The 19,202-nt window shown below is 46.9% G+C and overlaps 1 protein-coding gene across 2 annotated transcripts in view; it reads right to left on the bottom strand.

Moving 5' to 3' along the window:
- ALA3 (aminophospholipid ATPase 3) overlaps positions 1–18,973 on the bottom strand; it is a 122,440-nt gene extending 103,467 nt beyond the window's left edge. For both annotated transcript variants that reach the window (XM_086788043.1, XM_086788042.1), the window contains exon 1: positions 18,473–18,973. In XM_086788043.1, the coding sequence (XP_086644169.1) occupies positions 18,473–18,619 (147 nt within the window). In that variant the 5' untranslated portion in view covers positions 18,620–18,973. The remainder of the gene's footprint in view (positions 1–18,472) is intronic.
- Between the last annotated feature and the right edge of the window lie 229 nt (positions 18,974–19,202).

Here is a 19,202-nt window from a genome sequence, read left to right as displayed (position 1 = left end):
AGTTTATGGAGAACCAAGATATTTATGCCTTCGACTCATTCTCATCTTTTGTTCTACACTTGAGCCCACTTCTCCTTTCAGGTCTATGATCAGCATACCACCACGCAATGCACGTGGTAGAGTGAACTTGAGCCCACCTCTCCTCCAAGGGGTGTGGTCAATGTACCAACACGGAGTGCATGTGGTAGAGTGAACATTTGTCCATCTCTCCTCCAAAGTGTATGTTGTAGGTACTGACATGGAGTGCATGTGGTAGAGTGGACATGACACCTTGTTGGTTGGGGACTTATGTCTATGCCAAGGGTCATGTGATCTAGATTCCTCATGGAAGAGTGGTAGCCCTCGTGAGTGATAACATGAACTCATGGATGAGCAAATGTCCAGGTGAGTGAAGCCTCGTGGAAGGGAAACCCTGGCGAGCATGTTCATTCATGGAAGGGTAGTAGCCCTGGTGAGTGAATTCTTTCTGTGAACTCATGGAAGGGTCGAAACCCTAGTGAGTGTTGCATGAACTCATGGAAGGGCAATTGCTCTGGTGACTGTAGCCTCGTGGAAGGGAAAACCCCGCGAGCATGTATTGTTTTATGGAAGGGTCTTGGTGAACCATATGGCTTAGGCATGCGTATGGATCATAGGGGTGGTGCCCTCATGCAGTCCAATGGCATGGCAAGATGTTTTGTGGCTATGTATGCTGCTTCTTTATTTTTGCAAGTACTTAAAGCTACTTCTGGAATTATGGATATTGAGACACATTTGACTCTTTTGCCTGTGTCTATTGATTATCTGGCTTTTGGATTCATGGATATTTGGGACACAGTTGGCTTTTGTGCTTGTATCTAGTTATTATCCAGCTTATGGAATTATAAATTTTTGGGACACAGTTGGCTCTTGTGCCTATGTCTGGTTATTATCAAAGTTGTTGACTGAGGATATGGATAAAGTTTCTTTCTTGATACAGTTGGCTCTTGTGCCCGTATCTAGTGTCGAATCGTGGATCTGGATTTATGGCTTTAATGTCGGAATTATGAAATATCATGGATTGGCAGTGCATCTGCTATACTTGAAGGATATCTCAGTGGTATCAAGTTTATACAGTTGCGGACAACTGGTTTATGAGACGGAGGCAATGTCGCCATTTGCTCCCTCCACCAGTTTTGACACACTCAACAGAACCAAGGTGTGAACGGGGATTTTCCACAGAAGAAAGCTAGGCCATTTTGCTGGCATGGTTTGGCCTAGAAGATGGCCACACAGCATGGCACCATGGGATTTGTATCAATAAAGTGACTTATAAGTCGGTGTGTTCACATATTATTAAGGACGGGCTGGACATATGATATTTTGGACATGGACAGGTGGACAAATGAGGCGCCTAGATGAAACTTGGACATCAAGCCAAGAAAGGCATAAAAGTTGATATTTTTGGCTAAAACTTGGAGTACAAGCCAAGAAAAGCTTTAAAATTGATACATTTGGGCAAGTTCGACTATTTTTGGGCCAACCCAGTTATTTTTGGCACAAAGGGGAAATGCACTTCAAATATAGCTAGTCGACTTCATTAAAAGGAGCTAGGGGCTTCTCTTTTTACCATGCGCATCCCTCTTGGAGTTTTTCTCTCCCCTCTCCTGGCCGACTACAGATTTTCTCTCTCTTCTCTGTTGCGTTGGCCGTACAGTAGCTCTTGGTGATGATCCCTTGCGCTGGCCGTACACAGGCAGCTCTCTCTCTCTCCTCTAGCCTTGTCATGGGCAAATTTGGGCCTGTTCATGGAGCTGATTTGAGAGCTCTTTTGGGGCTCATTTATGGCTCTGTTTTGGGGCTAATTTGGCACGGAACTCGGGGCTGTTTTGGGCACCATACCAGGCTGTTTATGGACAGTTTATGGGCTGATTATGAGCTGGTTATGGGACTGTTTTGAGTCCCCTGTTCCGGCTTAGTGCGGTGTTATTGTATTGTTTATGGTTCTTTCGCTGTGTTTTTCATGCTCTATATCTGGTATTTAAAGTGTTGGTCTATTATTGTTGTTTCGGGTCCCATCCCCTATCGGTGACACCTAGACCTTAATAAGGGCCGTTCACACCTAGGAGGATGCTAAACTACAAACAACCTTTCACACCACTTAGACACTCAAAATTCCAACATTTACCACACAGAATCTATTCCCATGGAAGTCCCCAGTGGAGATCCGATGACATAACAGAAAGCTTGCAATAGAAAAGTGCCCATAAACCCACACGAAGCTAGACCCCTCCATCCTACCATTGAGCTCGTGGCTCGTAGAAAAGGATTTCAGCTGAAGTTACTTGCTTGCAAAGAATGAACATTCTCCCAAGTTACCTTCAAATCCAAATATCTCGCATTCCCAGAGCAACCCATAATGAAGGCAAGAAGCACTTATGGATTCTGCTTGATCTCCAAATGGAAAGCATAAGTAGCCTATCTCAACCAATTGTCACAGACAAATTGGTTCAACCTACTCTTCACCCCACCAAATTAGGTGTGAACTCAAGGCAAGCTTTATTGTCAATAGTTACTAGAATCTCAACAATGCTCGGAGATTCCTCAAGACAATATAACAAGTTCTCGAATTTGAGAGATCCTATCAACCAGCTCTCATAGTTGTCCTATCAAGACACGATTGATTGAATTTCTCAGACTTTCGTAAGCTTTGTCACAAAAGCAAGTTGATTGACTAAAGATTTGGCCTTCAATCTAACCTTGGGACAAGTAACCAACTCTACTCCCAAACCACAACATCATCAGTCTATAGATTTAGAAGGAGACCCTACATGAAATAGGTACTAGTGTCCCATACCACCAGGACATATCCCATGTTAGGTATACAAGTCTAAGGTGGAACGACCAATTTTCCCCTAAGGTTGGACCTTGATGCAACCAAACCTCTACTAACCTTGTATAAAGCCTCTAATTTAGGTCATTTCTTGGGAGAATCTTACAGTAGGTATCACAACGAGTCTAAACACGGAGGCAAAAAAGCAAGGTTTGCATGTCTCACGCATGGTTGCAAGTACGTCAAGAATCCCAGGTATTTTTCTCGTGATATTTGCCACAGAGAGAGAGAGAGAGAGTTGTATTAACATCTTCAAAAGGCCAAAATGACCTGTAAGACCAAAAGGATACATCATATCCATGAGGTTCATCATCCTAGGTACAAAATAGTAATAAAGAAAAATAACAAAAATCTAGAACTATAAAATCTAATCTAGGTACATGAGCAAAGAGCTCTCATATCTCCCTCAAGTGTCAGCTGTCTCGAGGAATAGCCGAGGGTATCTATCTAGTGGAAGCTCCCATAGCCTATGCCAGTATGTCACTGTCCGGAATAGAGCCTCTTGTCACTATTGATGTAGCCCCCATCTTTGCCCGCACAATCTCATGTGGCATTGATGGCTTACTCCTAATCATGCACGAGGGGCCTCTCCATCGGCTTCCACCCATCATATACCTCCTCTGTATCTATCTCGGCCAACTCTCTTCTCTATCTTCTCCTATCGTATAAGCTGGGACCCCAGATACAGTACTGCAAGTGTAACTAGAGTATCAAATAGCCAAAGCTTTGTCCTCAAATCCTGAAACTGTATTTGTGAGCATTGCCTCTCTAGCGAGCTAAGGGCTGCATATCCCCTCATCAATCTAGCTTCGGCCGCCTCCCGCATCGAGAACTGAGGTCCAGCAAAAGTGATCCCAAGGTATATATATGAGGTAACATACTCCACAGGCTCTCCATTGTATGTAAATTGTCCTATCCGTTGTGGGGAGGTGTTAAAGATCATGACCTTGGTCTTTCCAAGGTTCACAGTGAAGTCCCAATACTTGCAAAAGGCCCGTAATGCATCCAAATACACCTGCAGCCTCTCTAGTGAATCAGAAATAAGAACAATATCATCTGCATACAAGAGGATCAGTATCAAGACTCCTACTAAATGTGCTCTTGGTCCTCCCTGTCTGTCTTTGTAATCCGAGATCTCGTCGGTGTATAGACCAAATAGAGTAGGAGACAAGGAGCAGCCCTGCTTCACCCCAATAGTGAAGTGAATGATCTCTAAGTCACCTCTTGGAGCCCGTACTCTGCCTGTGACCGACTCCTAGAGTGTAATGATCCCCCAAAGCATCTCTGTTGGCACCCCCATATCCATCGGTATCCTCATCAGTCTAGCTTGTGGGATGGTATCAAAAGCCTTGCGGAAATCCACAAAGCAACAGTATATCCGATGCCCGTGAGCTCTCCCCTCCTCAACGATCCCCCATAGTGTAAATATATGATCTAGTGTGGAGTGCCCTCTCCTGAAGCCTGCCTTCCCTGGTGCTCTGCTCCTTTGACCATCTACTAAGCTCATGCTCCAAAATCGAACCATAAATCTTGGCCAAGGTGTGACCAATCATGATAGTCTTGTAGTTGCTGGGGTCCATGGGGTCACCCGCTTTCTAGATAAGTACAATAGTATTCGATAACCAACTGAGGGGCTGTCACCAGCCTTGACATTTCCCAGTATGAAAGGGGTCTGGTGGACTCCAGGATGTCTAAATATTTGGAAAGTACAAGCTTTGGGAATGGGGGATTATCCTAGAATACAAAGGACCACACTCCTAAAATTTAGGAGAGTTGCTATTTTTGGCCGACTCTGATGGAAATTATGTTCGCGTCATTACATCTAGAATTGAGCAGATACCAAGAGTTGGCAAAGTGCCTATGACAGAATGTCTACTAGTTGGGATATTTTTAGAGGTAAAGATTGTGGGAGAACCCATCTCTTATTGGGACATGTGGCAAGAAAGTGAATCAAAGTGAGACAAGTGGCCTCACACTTGTCACTCCAGCTATTGTGTGGCTCTCCACTTGTCATTGTAGCCTTCTCTTGCCATTTTAGCTCATGGGAGGCCCAAATCTATAAATTGGAGCCCTCTCTCTTCATTAATAGAGGCTCTCTTGCTACACACTAGCCTCCACCACCATTACAGGCTGCCCTAATGATGGCTACTCTCTTTCTCTCTCTCTTGAAGGCTGCCCATGAAGAATACCGGCTGTTGGGGACTGTTTTGGAGGCTTCCATCGCAAAGAAATACTGAAGGCAAGGGTATTTAATCATTTATTATGATTTCCAGCCCTTGTACTTGCTGTACCAACCACTGTACTGGTTGTACAAGCCCTTGTACCTACTGTACTTACCAGCCATTGTACTTGCTGTACCAGCCATTGTACTTGCTGTACCAGCCACTATACTGGTTGTACAAGCCCTTGTACCTACTGTACTTACCAGCCATTGTACTTGCTGTACCAACCATTATACCGCCTATACCAGCCATTGTACCGGCTGTATCAGCCATTGTACTTGCTGTACCAACCACTATACCTACTGTACCAATCGTTGTACCTGTTGTACCAGCCATTGTACCTACTGTACCAACCATTGTACCTGCTATACCAGCTGAATGGAGAGTTGTACTTGCTATACCAACTCTATCGCATGAAGACCCATGGTTTTTGGGAAAGAATCAATACCCACACAGAGGTATATGGATTATATTGTTGGTTCAGCATTTCTACAGCCTATGTTCCAACTTGGTTGCCTAGTGTATAGAGATGCTGCATAACTACCCCAGACCTCTGTAGAAGTGATGGCCAAAGCAGGGGAGGACTCATGAAACAGACGCCAAGCCTCCCTCGAATCCTGGCTCAAGAACAGCTGGTATAATTCCTGCTCTAGCTGAGCAAGGAAGACCCGCTTCTTCCTTCGCACAAGGCGTCGGAAGGCAATACGTGACTGTCGGTGAGTAGTGACTCCCAAAGCAACCTCCCGCTGCAGTCGGACTCTGGTTTCTTTGCACTCCTCATCATACCAGCTGTTCTGGGGCATACATCCAGAACGTTGTCTCTGTCCAGGCTGAGTATGTGGATATGCCTCTTCTATCTCTAAAGCTGTCCTCAAAGGCACCTACATCAAGTCTGAGGGATCCATTGCAGTTCCAGGCTGCCAGCTTTAATTTGGTCCCATAGGTCTCGCACCGTCATGTAGAGCGTCGCTCCACGATGACCACCCTCCCTTCTCTATAAAATGCCATCTTTCCCTTTTCTCTTGCCGCCCTAATCTCTGGCATGACTTCCTTCATATGTGCAAGCTGTGAAAGAGTAAGATCATCACCAAGAAAAATGCCTGTATTCTTTAAAGTGGGTCGTCTCTTCAAGAACTCCTCCTTCGCCTCAATAGAGGGGAAGCGAAGTATGAGAGCTCTTTGTTGGGGTAAAGGCGTTATGCCCACCCTTATAGTGTGTACAAGCCCATAAGTTATAGTACATAGTACACTTAGTACTTTTAATGTACTAAGTGCACTATGTGTACTAGTGCAATATACATGTGTGATAGGGGAGTCACACACTCATGCCTCATGAGTTGACTTATCCCCACAACTCTCTCTCTCTCTCTCTCTCTCTCTCTCTCTCTCCCTTGCTTCTTCTGTGTATGTCTCCCACATAACCTAACCCTAATTCTCCCATCAACTGGTACCAGAGCTTAGTGATCCCTCCCTCTTCCCTCTTCTCCTTGATAGCTGAACGAGCTGCTTGCTTTGCTGCTGTCATACTACAGGGCATCAACACTCGCAGCAAGGCCTGCAGGGCATCAACACTCGCAGCCATTTCTACGTGTAGCATAAGCCACAAGTCTGCAGTCGTGTCAGCGTTTCGGCAGTACAGGCACGCAGGCGAGTGTGGTAGCTCTACACGGTGAAGCAGCGCTGGCCCTTCAGCGTGAGCAGCGAGTGGATACACAGTCGACTACAAGGCAAGTGTCCATACCCAAGCGGACACGTAGGCAGGTGAGCGAAGGCCTAGCGCTGGGCGTCGGCTGGCGCTAGGCGAAACATAGGCGAAGGCCCTTCAGCGTGGAGCGAAGAAGCGCTAGGCTTGAGCGAAGGCAAACACAAGTGAATTGGCTAACAGGCGTCGAATTGGGCGAAGGCGTATCAACTGGTCTGCTCGACTGCTCGCCCGCTGGTTGGCGATGGAGTGATGACGAGGACAGCGAATCTGAAGATTCCGATGTGAGCTTCGAACGTGGGGTTGGGCTTTTCAATCGCGGGGAGTACTACAAATGCCACGACGTGCTGGAGAACCTCTGGCACAGCTCACAAGAGCCCAAGCGCAGTGTCTTGCATGGCATCCTTCAGTGCTCCGTTGGCCTGTACCACCTCCTCAATCAGAGCACTCTTTCTGCAGCAACATCAGCAAGAATTGCCCCCCTCTCCTGCAACAGCATCTGCAATCAAAATTCAGCCTGCAAACTGAAGAAAAATCAGAAATTACAAGGTATTTTCCTCAATTTTTTTTTGGGACTTGCAATTGAGCAGGTGCAATCATTAATTGAGCAGATACAGGCGCCGAATTGCTCAATTTTTGAGCAAAATTGGCAAAATTGGGTGACATTGGTCACAATCAGGATCAATTTGCAAGAAATTGGTCACAATCAAGGTCAATTTGCAGGAAATTGGATGTCAAAATTTGGGGCTTTTGATGTAATTGTGCAATTAAGCACTCATACATGCTGTATGATGTGAAAAATCGCACATTTGGGCAAAATTGCAGCAAATTGCAGTGCAAATCAAGGGGCTTTTGTGCCGATTTGGTTGATTTGCATGCAGGCAATCGCATTTGATGCTGTGGATAATGTGTTGATGCCTTACAAGCACTCAATGTGCCTGTAAATCAAGGGGCTTTCATGTATTTGATGTATTTGTGGCCAAGGGGAAGCATCGTGAACACTCTGGATGCCTTCATGTGCGTCAATGTACCATGTATGATCAGAAATTGATCTTAATTCAAGGGGATTTTCAAGTTCGTATGCTTGTTGAGCTTGGCAAAGCAGCAGGCGAGACTTTTATGCCTTGAATCCTCAGAAATCAGCTTGCAGTCAAGGGGCTTTTGCCCAATTTCTGTTCGGGACTGTTGTATGCAGTGTTCGGGACTGTAAAAGTCTGATTTTCACTCATTTGGACAGCCAGGAGAGCATTTATTGCTATTGTACCTGCTGGTACAGATTTGGCACAGCTTTGTGCATGTTTTGGCATGGCTGTACACTGTTTTGAGTGACCAAAAGGTTCAATTTCAGCTGCTGAACTTGTCGGTACAGGTTTGGTACATCATTGGTGAGCACTTGGTACTGCTGTACAGTACTTTGGAAGGGCAAAAGAGCACATTTAAGGTGCTGTCCAAAATCTGCAGCAACCAGATTTTGGTGTTTTCATCACATAAAGTGGGAGAAAAGTTGCATTTGTGCTTCCGCAGTTGGAGATAAAGCTTGGGAGAAAAACTGTGAGCCCTTTGTGTGCTTTTGGTGCAGTGTTTGCACATTTTGCAGGGAGTCAGGCATTGACAGGTTGCATATTGCTATGGCAACCACAGGTGAGAGCTCTTCATTGCTTCACATCAAGAAGCTTGAAGGCTCACATAACTATGATATTTGGCAAACCCAGTGCTACAATGTGTTGCTCCAGAAAAAGCAGCACAAGCCTATCAAAGAAAGGGGTGTGATGCCCGCTTCTCTTACTGCTGAAGAGTGGGAAGATATGGATGAGCTGGCAAGATCTACTGTCATGTTGTCTGTGTCAGACTCATTACTTTTCAGCATTCGTGAAGAGAAGACAGCTTGGGGAATGTGGCAGAGATTGCAGGACTTGTATGCCCAACAAAGTGCCTCAAGCAAAGTGTATTGGTTGAAGAAACTCATAGGTCTTCAGATGAAGGAAGGGGCGTCTATGACAGCCCATCTAAATGAATTTAATGGTATAGTCAGCCAGGTCATTAATCAAAAGTTGGCAATGGACGATGAGTTCAAAGCCACTTTTCTGTTATGCACTTTGCCAGAGAGTTGGGACACATTCAGGACAGCCACTAGCAATTCGAATGCTATGCTGTCATATGCAGATGTTGAGGGTGCTCTTCTTCAAGAAGAGATGAACAGGAAAAACAACTCTGTTGGAAAGTCCAATGCAATGAATGCACGTGGGAGATCCCAGCAAAGGGGTAAAAGCCAAGAAAGGGGAAGGAGCAAGTCTCGCTCCAAAAAGGATTTGGAATGCCATTATTGTGGCAAGAAGGGACACATTAAAAAGCAATGCTACAAATGGAAAAATGATCAAAAAGAAAAGGGAAAAGGCAAAGACAAAGAGAAGGATGAAGCCAAAGATGTAAAGCCAAAGGGCAAAAGTGGAGTCAAGATTGAAGAAATCAATGTGTCACATGCAGGTGGCAGTGAGGATGAGGTCCTATTTACTTCTTCACTTGATGCCCATTCACTTCTTACAGGTGGTCATGGTATGCACTCATGGATCATTGATTCAGGTGCCTTCTTTCATGTCACAGGTTGCAGAGACTTGTTTGTCAGGTATACTGCTGGCAATGAAGGAGTGGTTTATTTGGGTGATAACCATGCATGCAAGATTCTTGGCAGAGGTGATGTGAGGCTTGTGTTTTCAGATGGCTCACAGCTTATGCTCCATGATGTCAGGCATGTGCCTGAGATCAAGAAGAACCTGCTTTCTACTGGACAGCTTGATGATGCTGATTATGTTACCACATTTGGTAGTGGAAAGTGGAAAATTAGTAAGGGCTCACTGGTTGTTGCCAGAGGCTCTAAGGTGGACACTCTTTACTTCATGCATGCAAGTGTTTGTCACCATGCTAATGTAAATGCAACCGAGCTGCCGGAAATTTCTATGTGGCATAGCCGGTTGGGACACATGAGTGTCAAGGGAATGGAGCAATTGTCTCGTTTGGGTTACTTGCCTTCTCTAAAGTTTTCAAGTTTTCAGTTTTGTGAGCATTGTATATATGGTAGGCAACTCCAGTGCCCCCACAAGAAAGCTCTTGGACAGAAAGATGCTCAGTTAGAGCTTGTGCATACAGATGTATGTGAGATGCCTCAGCTTTCTTTGGGAGGGGCAAAATATTTTGTGTCTTTTATAGATGATGCCACACGCAAGGTGTGGGTCTATCCTCTTTGTTTGAAGAGTGATACATTCTCAGTGTTTGAGAAGTTTGTTGCTCTTGTTGAGAATCAAACTGGCAAAACACTGAAGGCTTTACGTTCCGACAATGGTGGAGAGTATATGTCCAAACAGTTTCAGGACTTTTGTGATGCTAAAGGCATCAAGAGGGAGCTCTCTACTCCTTATGATCCTCCACAAAACGGGACAGTAGAGAGGATGAACAGGACCATTCAGGAGAAGGTCCGTTCTATGTTGTCACATGCTGCATTACCTCATGGTTTTTGGGCTGAAGCTGTTATGACAGCCGTTCACCTTATAAACAGGTCACCTAACACGAGGCTTGGTGGGAAAGTGCCAGAAGAAGTATGGACAGGGAAGCCTCCGTCATACAAGCACTTGAGAGTGTTTGGTTGCGTTGCGTACGTGCACATACGCAGGGAAATGCGCACCAAACTTGATCCTAAGTCTCACAAATGCATATTCCTAGGATATGGTGACAGAGGTGAAATGGGGTATAGACTTTGGGATCCCATGAATAGAAAGATCATACGCAGCAATGATGTCATTTTTGATGAAACATGCATGCATAAGGAGCCTGCAAGGCAACAGGAGCCTGGCAGAGTCATCTTTGATGATGATGGACATCATGGACAACAACAAAGGGCTGTAAATCAGCCATTACAGCAGGAAAACCAGCCCTTAAATGGTGCTGAAAATGGTCCAAATGGACAGCCAGAGATGGCAGAAGATATCCCTATGGATATACCACAGTTGGAGGAGATACCGGGCATGATTTTTCAGCCTTATGGCATGGAACAGGAGCCACCAATGGGTGATATGCAGGCTGGACAGCAACCTACAAATGATGGTCATTGGGTACGGAGGTCCACTAGACCCTCCAGAGCCCCTGACAGGTTTGTTCCAGGGGTTGACTACTTGATGCTCACTGACTGTGGGGAGCCCTCATGTTATAAAGAGGCTTTACAGAGGGCAGACAAAGCTCTATGGGAGCGTGCCATGAAGTCAGAGATGGATTCTCTGCATAAAAATGGAACATGGTAGTTGGTGCATTTGCCTGCAGGCAAGAAGGTTTTGCCATGCAAGTGGGTATACAGGCTTAAAGTTGCACCAGATGCAAAGCCAGATACAAAGCCAGGTTAGTGGCTAAGGGCTTCAAGGAGGAATATGGTGTGGACTTTGATGAGATCTTCTCTCCAGTGGTCAAAATGACCACACTTAGAGCTGTGTTGGCTTTGGTTGCGTATGATGATCTGGACTTGATTCAGATGGATGTGAAGACTGCTTTTCTTCACGGTGATCTCCATGAGGAGATATATATGCAGCAGCCAGAGGGTTATGCAGTGAGTGGAAAGGAGAAGCTTGTATGCAAGCTGAAAAAGAGTCTTTATGGACTCAAACAGGCACCAAGAGAATGGTATCATAAATTTGATACATTCATGAAATCTCAGAAATTCAAGAGAAGTGACATAGATCACTGCTTGTACACCAAGAAAGCTTCGGATGGCAGTCTATTGATCCTCATCTTGTATGTTGATGATATGTTGATTGCCGGGAAATCTCGTAAAGAGATGGATGCCTTGAAGAAGAGGCTGCATGAAACCTTTGATATGAAGGATTTGGGTGATGCAAATCACATTTTGGGTATGCGGATACTTCGGGACAGAAATCAGCATGTGTTGTATTTGTCTCAGAAGGAATACATTGGCAAAGTCTTGCAGAGGTTCAATATGGACGGGGGGAAGAAGACTAGTACTCCTTTGCCTCCATATGTGAAACTCAGTGCTATGGACAGCCCACAATCGGATAGAGACAGGGCTGATATGGCCAAGATTCCGTATGCTTCAGCTTGTGGCAGTCTCATGTATGCCATGGTTGCTACTAGGCCGGACATTGCATTTGCAGTGGGAGTGGTTTCTAGATACATGGCCAACCCTGGCAAGAAGCATTGGGAAGCAGTGAAAGGTGTCATGAGATACCTGAAGGGCACACAGGATATGTGCATTTGCTTTGGCAAACAGGATGCATTAGTGCATGGTTACACGGATTCGGATTATGCCGGTCATCCAGATAACCGGAAGTCCACTACCGGTTATGTATTTACATTCACAGGAGGTGCTGTGTCATGGATATCCAGGATGCAGAAGTGCATTGCCTTATCTACTACAGCCACAGAGGCTTGCAAGGAGGCATTATGGCTATCTCGGTTAGTGGTTGATTTGGGCTATACAGGGGATATTCCATTGTTGCATTGTGATAGTCAGAGTGCCATCCAGTTGGCAAAGAACCCTGTCTTTCATGCAAAGACGAAGCATGTGGATGTGAAGTATCACTTCATCAGAGAGGTGATAGAGAACAAGCAAATTCAGCTTGTTAAGATTCATACGGATGACAACCTGGATCTGTTGACGAAGAGTTTGCCTCCGGAGCGGTTTGCTCATTGCAGACACTTGATGGGCATTGGATGAGGCCATTTTCAGCCTTGATATGGCCTTGTATATTATCATGTACATGCTGATTTTTTCTTTTCCTTTACTTAAGGGCACTTTGCCTTTAAGTGGGAGGTTGTTGGGGTAAAGGCGTTATGCCCACCCTTATAGTGTGTACAAGCCCATAAGTTATAGTACATAGTACACTTAGTACTTTTAATGTACTAAGTGCACTATGTGTACTAGTGCAATATACATGTGTGATAGGGGAGTCACACACTCATGCCTCATGAGTTGACTTATCCCCACAACTCTCTCTCTCTCTCTCCCTTGCTTCTTCTGTGTATGTCTCCCACATAACCTAACCCTAATTCTCCCATCACTCTTTCCTTTGATGTTTCTCCGTTGCCTCCGCTTTTTTTGCCCACTCTCCAGGCTTTTGCGTGTGCCGGACTGTCAATCCCCATCAACACCATAAGCTCTTTCACCTCCTCTTCAACTTTATCCCCGTCTTTAAGGCCGGTAATCCTCACATGCAAAACACGTGTACGTCTTCGTTGTTCCTCTTCCAAAGTCATGTTAATGATTGTAGGTGTAGGGGTTGTTATCTCCTTACCTTTACCCTTCTTGGCGACCTCTATCCACTTCTCCGCTTCATCCATCTTCTTTTGAGTCTTGGTGATGACTTCCACCCATGAGGAAGTCTTTGCTTCGTGTTGCTTCTCTTCTTCCTTAATTGCCCGTACTTGTTCCTTGATAACCTTGAGCTCTTCTATCATGGATGGCTGAATTTCACCTTCTTCAAGTCCACCATTTGCCTTGGCCTCTGCAAGCTCCCTCTGAAGAGCTGAAATTACGCCTTTGAGTGTGTTGACTTCCCCGTGAAGGTCTCTGACTTCTGCTATGAGGTCCTCCTTCTCCTCTTTCCACCGCTTACCCTCATTGAATACCATTTGGAGAAAGTTGGCTTTCCCCTTCCACCATCCCTCCATCTCTGCCTTCCATTCCTTCATCTCCTTTTCCACATTTGTTATCCTCTTGTTTGTGACCATAAAGGTCGCCTTCGTCGAGTTGCGCAAGGGGGAAGCCATGGAAGAAGCGAGAGAGAGAGAGAGAGAGAGAGAGAGAGAGAGAGAGAGAGAGAGAGAGTTATGTTACTGCCTTGGGGGCCTGAGCAAGGGTGGGTGGGGAAAGGGGGGCACACAGCCTAACGGATAGATAGGCTGGCCAGCATATTGCCAGCAGAACTGTGCGGCGAACACCGAACAAGGCAGCAGGCGGGAGGGGGTGACAGCAAGTTCGAACAGAGAGGGGGCGGCGAGCAGGGCGAACAGCAGGCGGAGGAAGCGAACAGGGCGGCGGCGAGGAGGGCGAACAGCAGGCGGGAGGCAAGGCGACGGAAGCGAACAAGGCGGCGGAAGCGAGCAGGGCGAACAGCAGGCGGCGGAAGCGAGCAAGGCAGCGGCGGCGAGCAGGGGGAACAGCAGGCGGGAGGGGTGGCGGCGAGAGAGAGAGAGAGAGAGAGAGAGAGAGAGAGAGAGAGAGAGAGAGAGAGCATAGAAGGAAGGGTGCTGCGACACACAGCCAGGCAGGCTGCACGAGGGACTCAGGCGGAGAAGGAACAGACGCGCGCGGGGGGGGGGGGGGGGGGGGGGGGGGGGGACAGGCTGCACAAGGACAGAGGTGGAGGGGTCGAGAGAGAAAGGGGGTGGAACACGTCGAGGAAGGGGGCGCTGCGGCAAGGTGGGCACACGAGGGAAGAGATGGGGACCTTAGAGGGGCAAGGAGGGGTGACGGCAAGCTCTAAGGAGGAGGCGGGTGCGAATGGGGTGCAAAGGCAGAAGGAGAGGGGATGATAAGCAAGGAGTCCAGAAGCATGAGGGGGGTAGAGGCGGGGGCGGTAGAGAAGAGGAAGGCGGAGGGGCCTAGGGAGATAAGGAAGGTGAAAAGGCACAGAGAGAGAGAGAGAGAGAGAGAGAGAGAGAGAGAGAGAGAGAAGTTAAGAGGATAATAATGATTTGACAGGGGGAGAGAGAGAGAGAGAGAGAGAGATGAAATGAAATGATATGATATATTAACGTCTCTAAGAGGCCATAGTGGCCTATGAGACCAAAGTTGAGAGTACATCTGAAGTTGGTGTCTCATCAAAGAGAACAACTAAATGAGACTAAAAAGTACAATAAACTGAGTTGTCCTACAGTTATAAGAACAGAACTTTAAGACTCCGAGATGATATTGAGTAGAAAATACTGGAAACTACTGAAAAATGTATATCAGGTAGATCCATGTATGCTGATCAATTGAAGTGTTGCCCTCTCCTTAGATCAAGTATCTCCGTCATGGTGCTGTCTAGAATGGAGAGGTCATAGAAGTGAGAGGTAGGCGCCTCCGATGCCGAAAAATAATGGCTCTGATCTGGCAATGGTGAGGATGCCGTGGTCAGGATCCTGGTGGGCGTGGCCGACAAGCACGACATAAGATAACTGCTCTATCAGTGGTGACTCCCTGGGAGCGTGGTCGGTGCCCTGATGGCCCAATGGAGGAGGTATCAGGAGGGGTGTGGGCTGGGTTGCTCGTGCTGGTGCTGAACAAATCTGTTAGGGTCCTCTGTCTAGGTACATCATGGCTCGGCCTCCTGTCTACCAAGAGGGTCTCTCTGTGTCTCCTGAGCTCAAGTAGAAACAATCACAGGCATCTCTGATCCTCAAACTCCATGACCCTGCGTAACGGTCCAAAACCCTCTCGGAAGAGGCAGTGATATCTCCCTCGGATCTCATAATAGACTGTACATTGGCAAATGTAGTGTTCCTCTGTCTCTACCTCCTGGTTGCATAGCTGACAAATGCGGACATCCAAAATCTGATGCACATATCGCCCTGTCTCAATCCCCACCTGGTGTGATGAGGTCCGGATCTATCCAATGGCACAACGTATCCCATGTGATAGGTGTACATCCATGTACGCCGGGCGGGTGATAAAATCATCCAGTGAGAGGTGTAGAAAATGGCTCTTGTAATGAGCCATTTTCGTGCCCAAGGGCTCAAGGGAGCTATTCCATGTCCTCTCTATGTCCACTCTGATGATATCCATCCTGATCACGCGGTTTTGCTCTGAGCGGGTGTGATCCAAAAATGGACAATCCAGACTGTACTGAAAGGGTGGTAGTGCCTCTATCCGCAAACCATGTAGGTCAAACCATGATCTCATCTGAGCGTACCAACAATGAGTATCTCCATCCTTTGCCAACTGTATGGATGAGGTCAATGCCACCTCTGCTGAGGGAGCTCCCATAGCCGCTGTAAAAAGGTAACCACCTGGTTACTACTGGTGGGGCACCCAGCTCAGCCCGAACAATCTCATGTGGTACTGATGATTTGCTCCGAATCATGCGGGCAATCATCATAATCAGTGGTCTCTCCATTTGCCTCCATCCCTCATCTGTCCCTCTCTGAGATCTGTGATGTATACTGGGCCCCCAAATTGGAGCTCCGTAAAGGAGGGTCGGTGTGACAAGCGTATCAAATAGCCACAATTTGGTGCGTGGCTCCTGAAACTGTATGTGTGCACACTGCCTCTCAAGTGCCCCCAAGGCTGCATGCTCTCGAGCTAATCTAGCTGTTGCTGCCTCCTTCAGGGAGAAACGTGGTCCTGTGAAAGTAACTCCCAAGTAGACGTATGACTTGACGTACTCTACCAGCTCCCCTCGGAAAGTGAACTAAGGCTCTGATCTCGTCACCCATGCCTGTGTGGTGTTAAACACCATAACCTTGGTTTTCCCAAGGTTCACTGTCAGATCTCTATCCGCACAGAAAGCCTGTAATGCATCCAGGTGTCTCTGTAGACCGTAATCCCTCCGGAGAGTCTGAGATTAGAACAATATCATCAGCATATAACAAGATGGGTATCAACACCCCTGCAGGCATGCCCCTGGGCCTCCCAATCTGTCTACATAATCAGAGACCGCATCAATGTACAGTCCAAAGAGGGTGGACGATAGCGAGCATCCTTCCTTCACCCCTATCGTGCTGGTCACCCTATCAGATAGTCCACCTGGAGCTTGGACTCTGCCTGTCACAGACTCATACAAAGCATATATCCCCCACTGTATATCCTCGAGTACCTCAATGTCATGCAATCTGTGCATAAGCCTGGCACGTGGTACGGTATCGAAGGCTTTGCGGAAGTCCACAACACAGCAGTATATCCTTCTCTTCTGTGCCCTGCCCCCTTCAAGTGCCCGAAGTATCAGTGTGTGATCCAAGGTAGTAAATCCTCTCCTGAAGCCAACATGTCCATGTGCTCGATGACCATGCCTCTCCGCCCATCGGCTCAGCTCCGACTCCAATATAGAGCCATATAATTTGGCCAAGTAATGAACAATCATGATCGTCTTGTAGTTGCCTGGTACCATGGGGTCCCCACTCTTAAAGAGTGGTACAATGATATGCTCTATCCAGCTTGTCGGGAAACCCTCACAAATGGCACGATTAAACACATGTACGATGAGCAGAGCCAAAGTGTCTCGTGCATATGAGAAGTGCTCTCCAACTAGCCCATCATGATCTTGTGCCTTTCCATTCTGTATCCTGTCTATCGCATCTAGCACCATCCGCATAGTAAAAAAGGTGCTGCTAGCTGGTCTAGCTCCCAGACACAGAGAGAGAGAGAGAGAGAGAGAGAGAGAGAGAGAGAGAGAGAGGGAGGGTATATGCAAAAAGTGTGAGATTCTTCCATGGTCGTTTTTGCATGTAGAAACCCTAAGAGCAGAAAATCAGTCCTCGTGCGTGTGTGCATAGCCACCATCAGGGAGATCTCATATGGGCTGCAGAAAAGCAGCGCAGCCCCTAGTCCATGCCCATTTGGTCATGTCCAGCCTGATATTGTGTGGGTATGTCACACTGCCCAACTTGTCCTACCTCTTGCCCACCCTGTACAACCTTCCTATATGGGTCCGAATCTTCCCAGACAGCTGCCCACACTCAGTGGCATCTGCACTTGGGTTGTCCAGCAACATGTTTGGCCTTGTAAACTGCCCCCACACGTATGTCTGGCACCTAGCCTTGACCTAATAAGCTACTCCAAGTAGATGACCACATTGTGCAAGGCTTTGCCCTGGTCAACTGACTTACCCACCTACCCTGTCCTACCCTGATGGGAACTAGTCATTGGTCCTTATACTAGGGCTCACAAAATATGCTCAATGCACAACTCTAACCAAAAAGGTGCCTCAAGTCCCTACACTTAAAATAAAAGTATGTCCACATGGCACCTACACTTGACACTCCCTCGCAGTTTCCATCTATTTTATGCTTTGTTTATGCTATGCGTTTCCCACCACAATATTCACAGAATTTGTATCATCATTAGTCTCATGGGCCCCTAAGACTTCTTGCTTTCTCTCAACTTCCATCTTCGTAAAAATCAGGGACTAAAAAACTTGTCTTGAATACACGCCACATGACATGTATGTGACAGTGGACCACGTGTAGTTGTGAGCATCCAATGAGGAGTAACAGCCTCTTGCAACTCCTTTGTCTTATTGCTTGATGCAGCTCCTTGCTTCCACTCTAATAGATTAGGCCATGTTCATCATATTTAAAGTTGCACTTCACCTTTGAATCCCTCCTGCCATGGTTGTATGGCAGCTCTACTCAGTTTTCATCAGCCTCGGTTGTATTTTCATGCAAGAGATGTTGTGCTTTCCTTTAAGACCAGATATCTATGTCCTCTCCTCCACTCCCATCATAAGGTATTGCAATCATCTATGGGTTGTGCCATTAACCATTAAACCCTTTATGCTGTTGAACGATTCACTGAGGTTTTTGAGTGTGGATAGGCTTCCCAGAGAAAAGATTAAGTTCTCAGCTTCAAAAAACTCATATTTCTGATGGAGCAAATAAAAGCAGTAAGATGCATGAACTCAATCCAAATGAATTGAAAGAATTGACGACAGTGCAACCTCCTAGCATGAAAGTGTGATATGTATTAATAGCGGGTGAAGGCGGGATTAGGGTTTGAGGTACCTTAAATTTGAAAGCCTGGTTTTGGAAGGGATCGTTGCAATAGATTGTCCGGTGTCCATGGTGGAGGGCGTCCACCTCCGCGCCATGGTGTTGGTCAAGCCTCTGCATCCCACGGTGGGAGGGTCGCACTCTCTCCCACCCAGACATCTGCAGATCTCAGATGATGCCCGAACCTGCTGCTCGTCCCAGCTGATTTTGATGCCCTGTCCTAAGGCGATGTGCTGTTCTGACGGTTGTGCGTTTCCGATTTGACCCTTCTGATAGCTGCCTGCTCAGTCTCGAAGGCGGACAATCGAATCGAGAGACGAGGTAAAGTTTCAAAAGCGGAATGCGCGTAACCGGCTCCCCCCTGTCTAAGCCGGCACCCACCGGCACTTCCAGTCACCAGTTCCCCAGTGCGCAAATTTATAGTTGTCTCTCAACACGGGGTGGATGGAGTGCTAGTGCGGGGCTACAGATCCTTCCAGCCGCCCATCGACATGGTCGAGTTTACATAAACTCGCGCCACAAACTAAACTTGATCTAATACAAAAGTGAAAATTTCGGGCCGGCGTCACATTTCCGGCCACCAACTAGGCTTGTCAAGTTTACTCGGCCCGTTTTAGTAAACTCGCGCAGATGCCCACCGCTTGTCCGAGATTATTTTAATAAACTCGGGCCACAAAGTAAACTCGGCCCAACACAAAAGTGAAAATTCCGGCCTATCGATGTCACATTTCCAGCCACCAAC

The sequence above is a fragment of the Cibotium barometz genome, chromosome 51, assembly GCF_041138505.1.
Source record: "Cibotium barometz isolate CiBa-2024 chromosome 51, ASM4113850v1, whole genome shotgun sequence".
In the NCBI taxonomy this organism is placed as follows: domain Eukaryota; kingdom Viridiplantae; phylum Streptophyta; class Polypodiopsida; order Cyatheales; family Cibotiaceae; genus Cibotium; species Cibotium barometz.
Note: the sequence above shows the minus strand (reverse complement) of the source record. Positions and strands in the feature narration are given on the sequence as shown.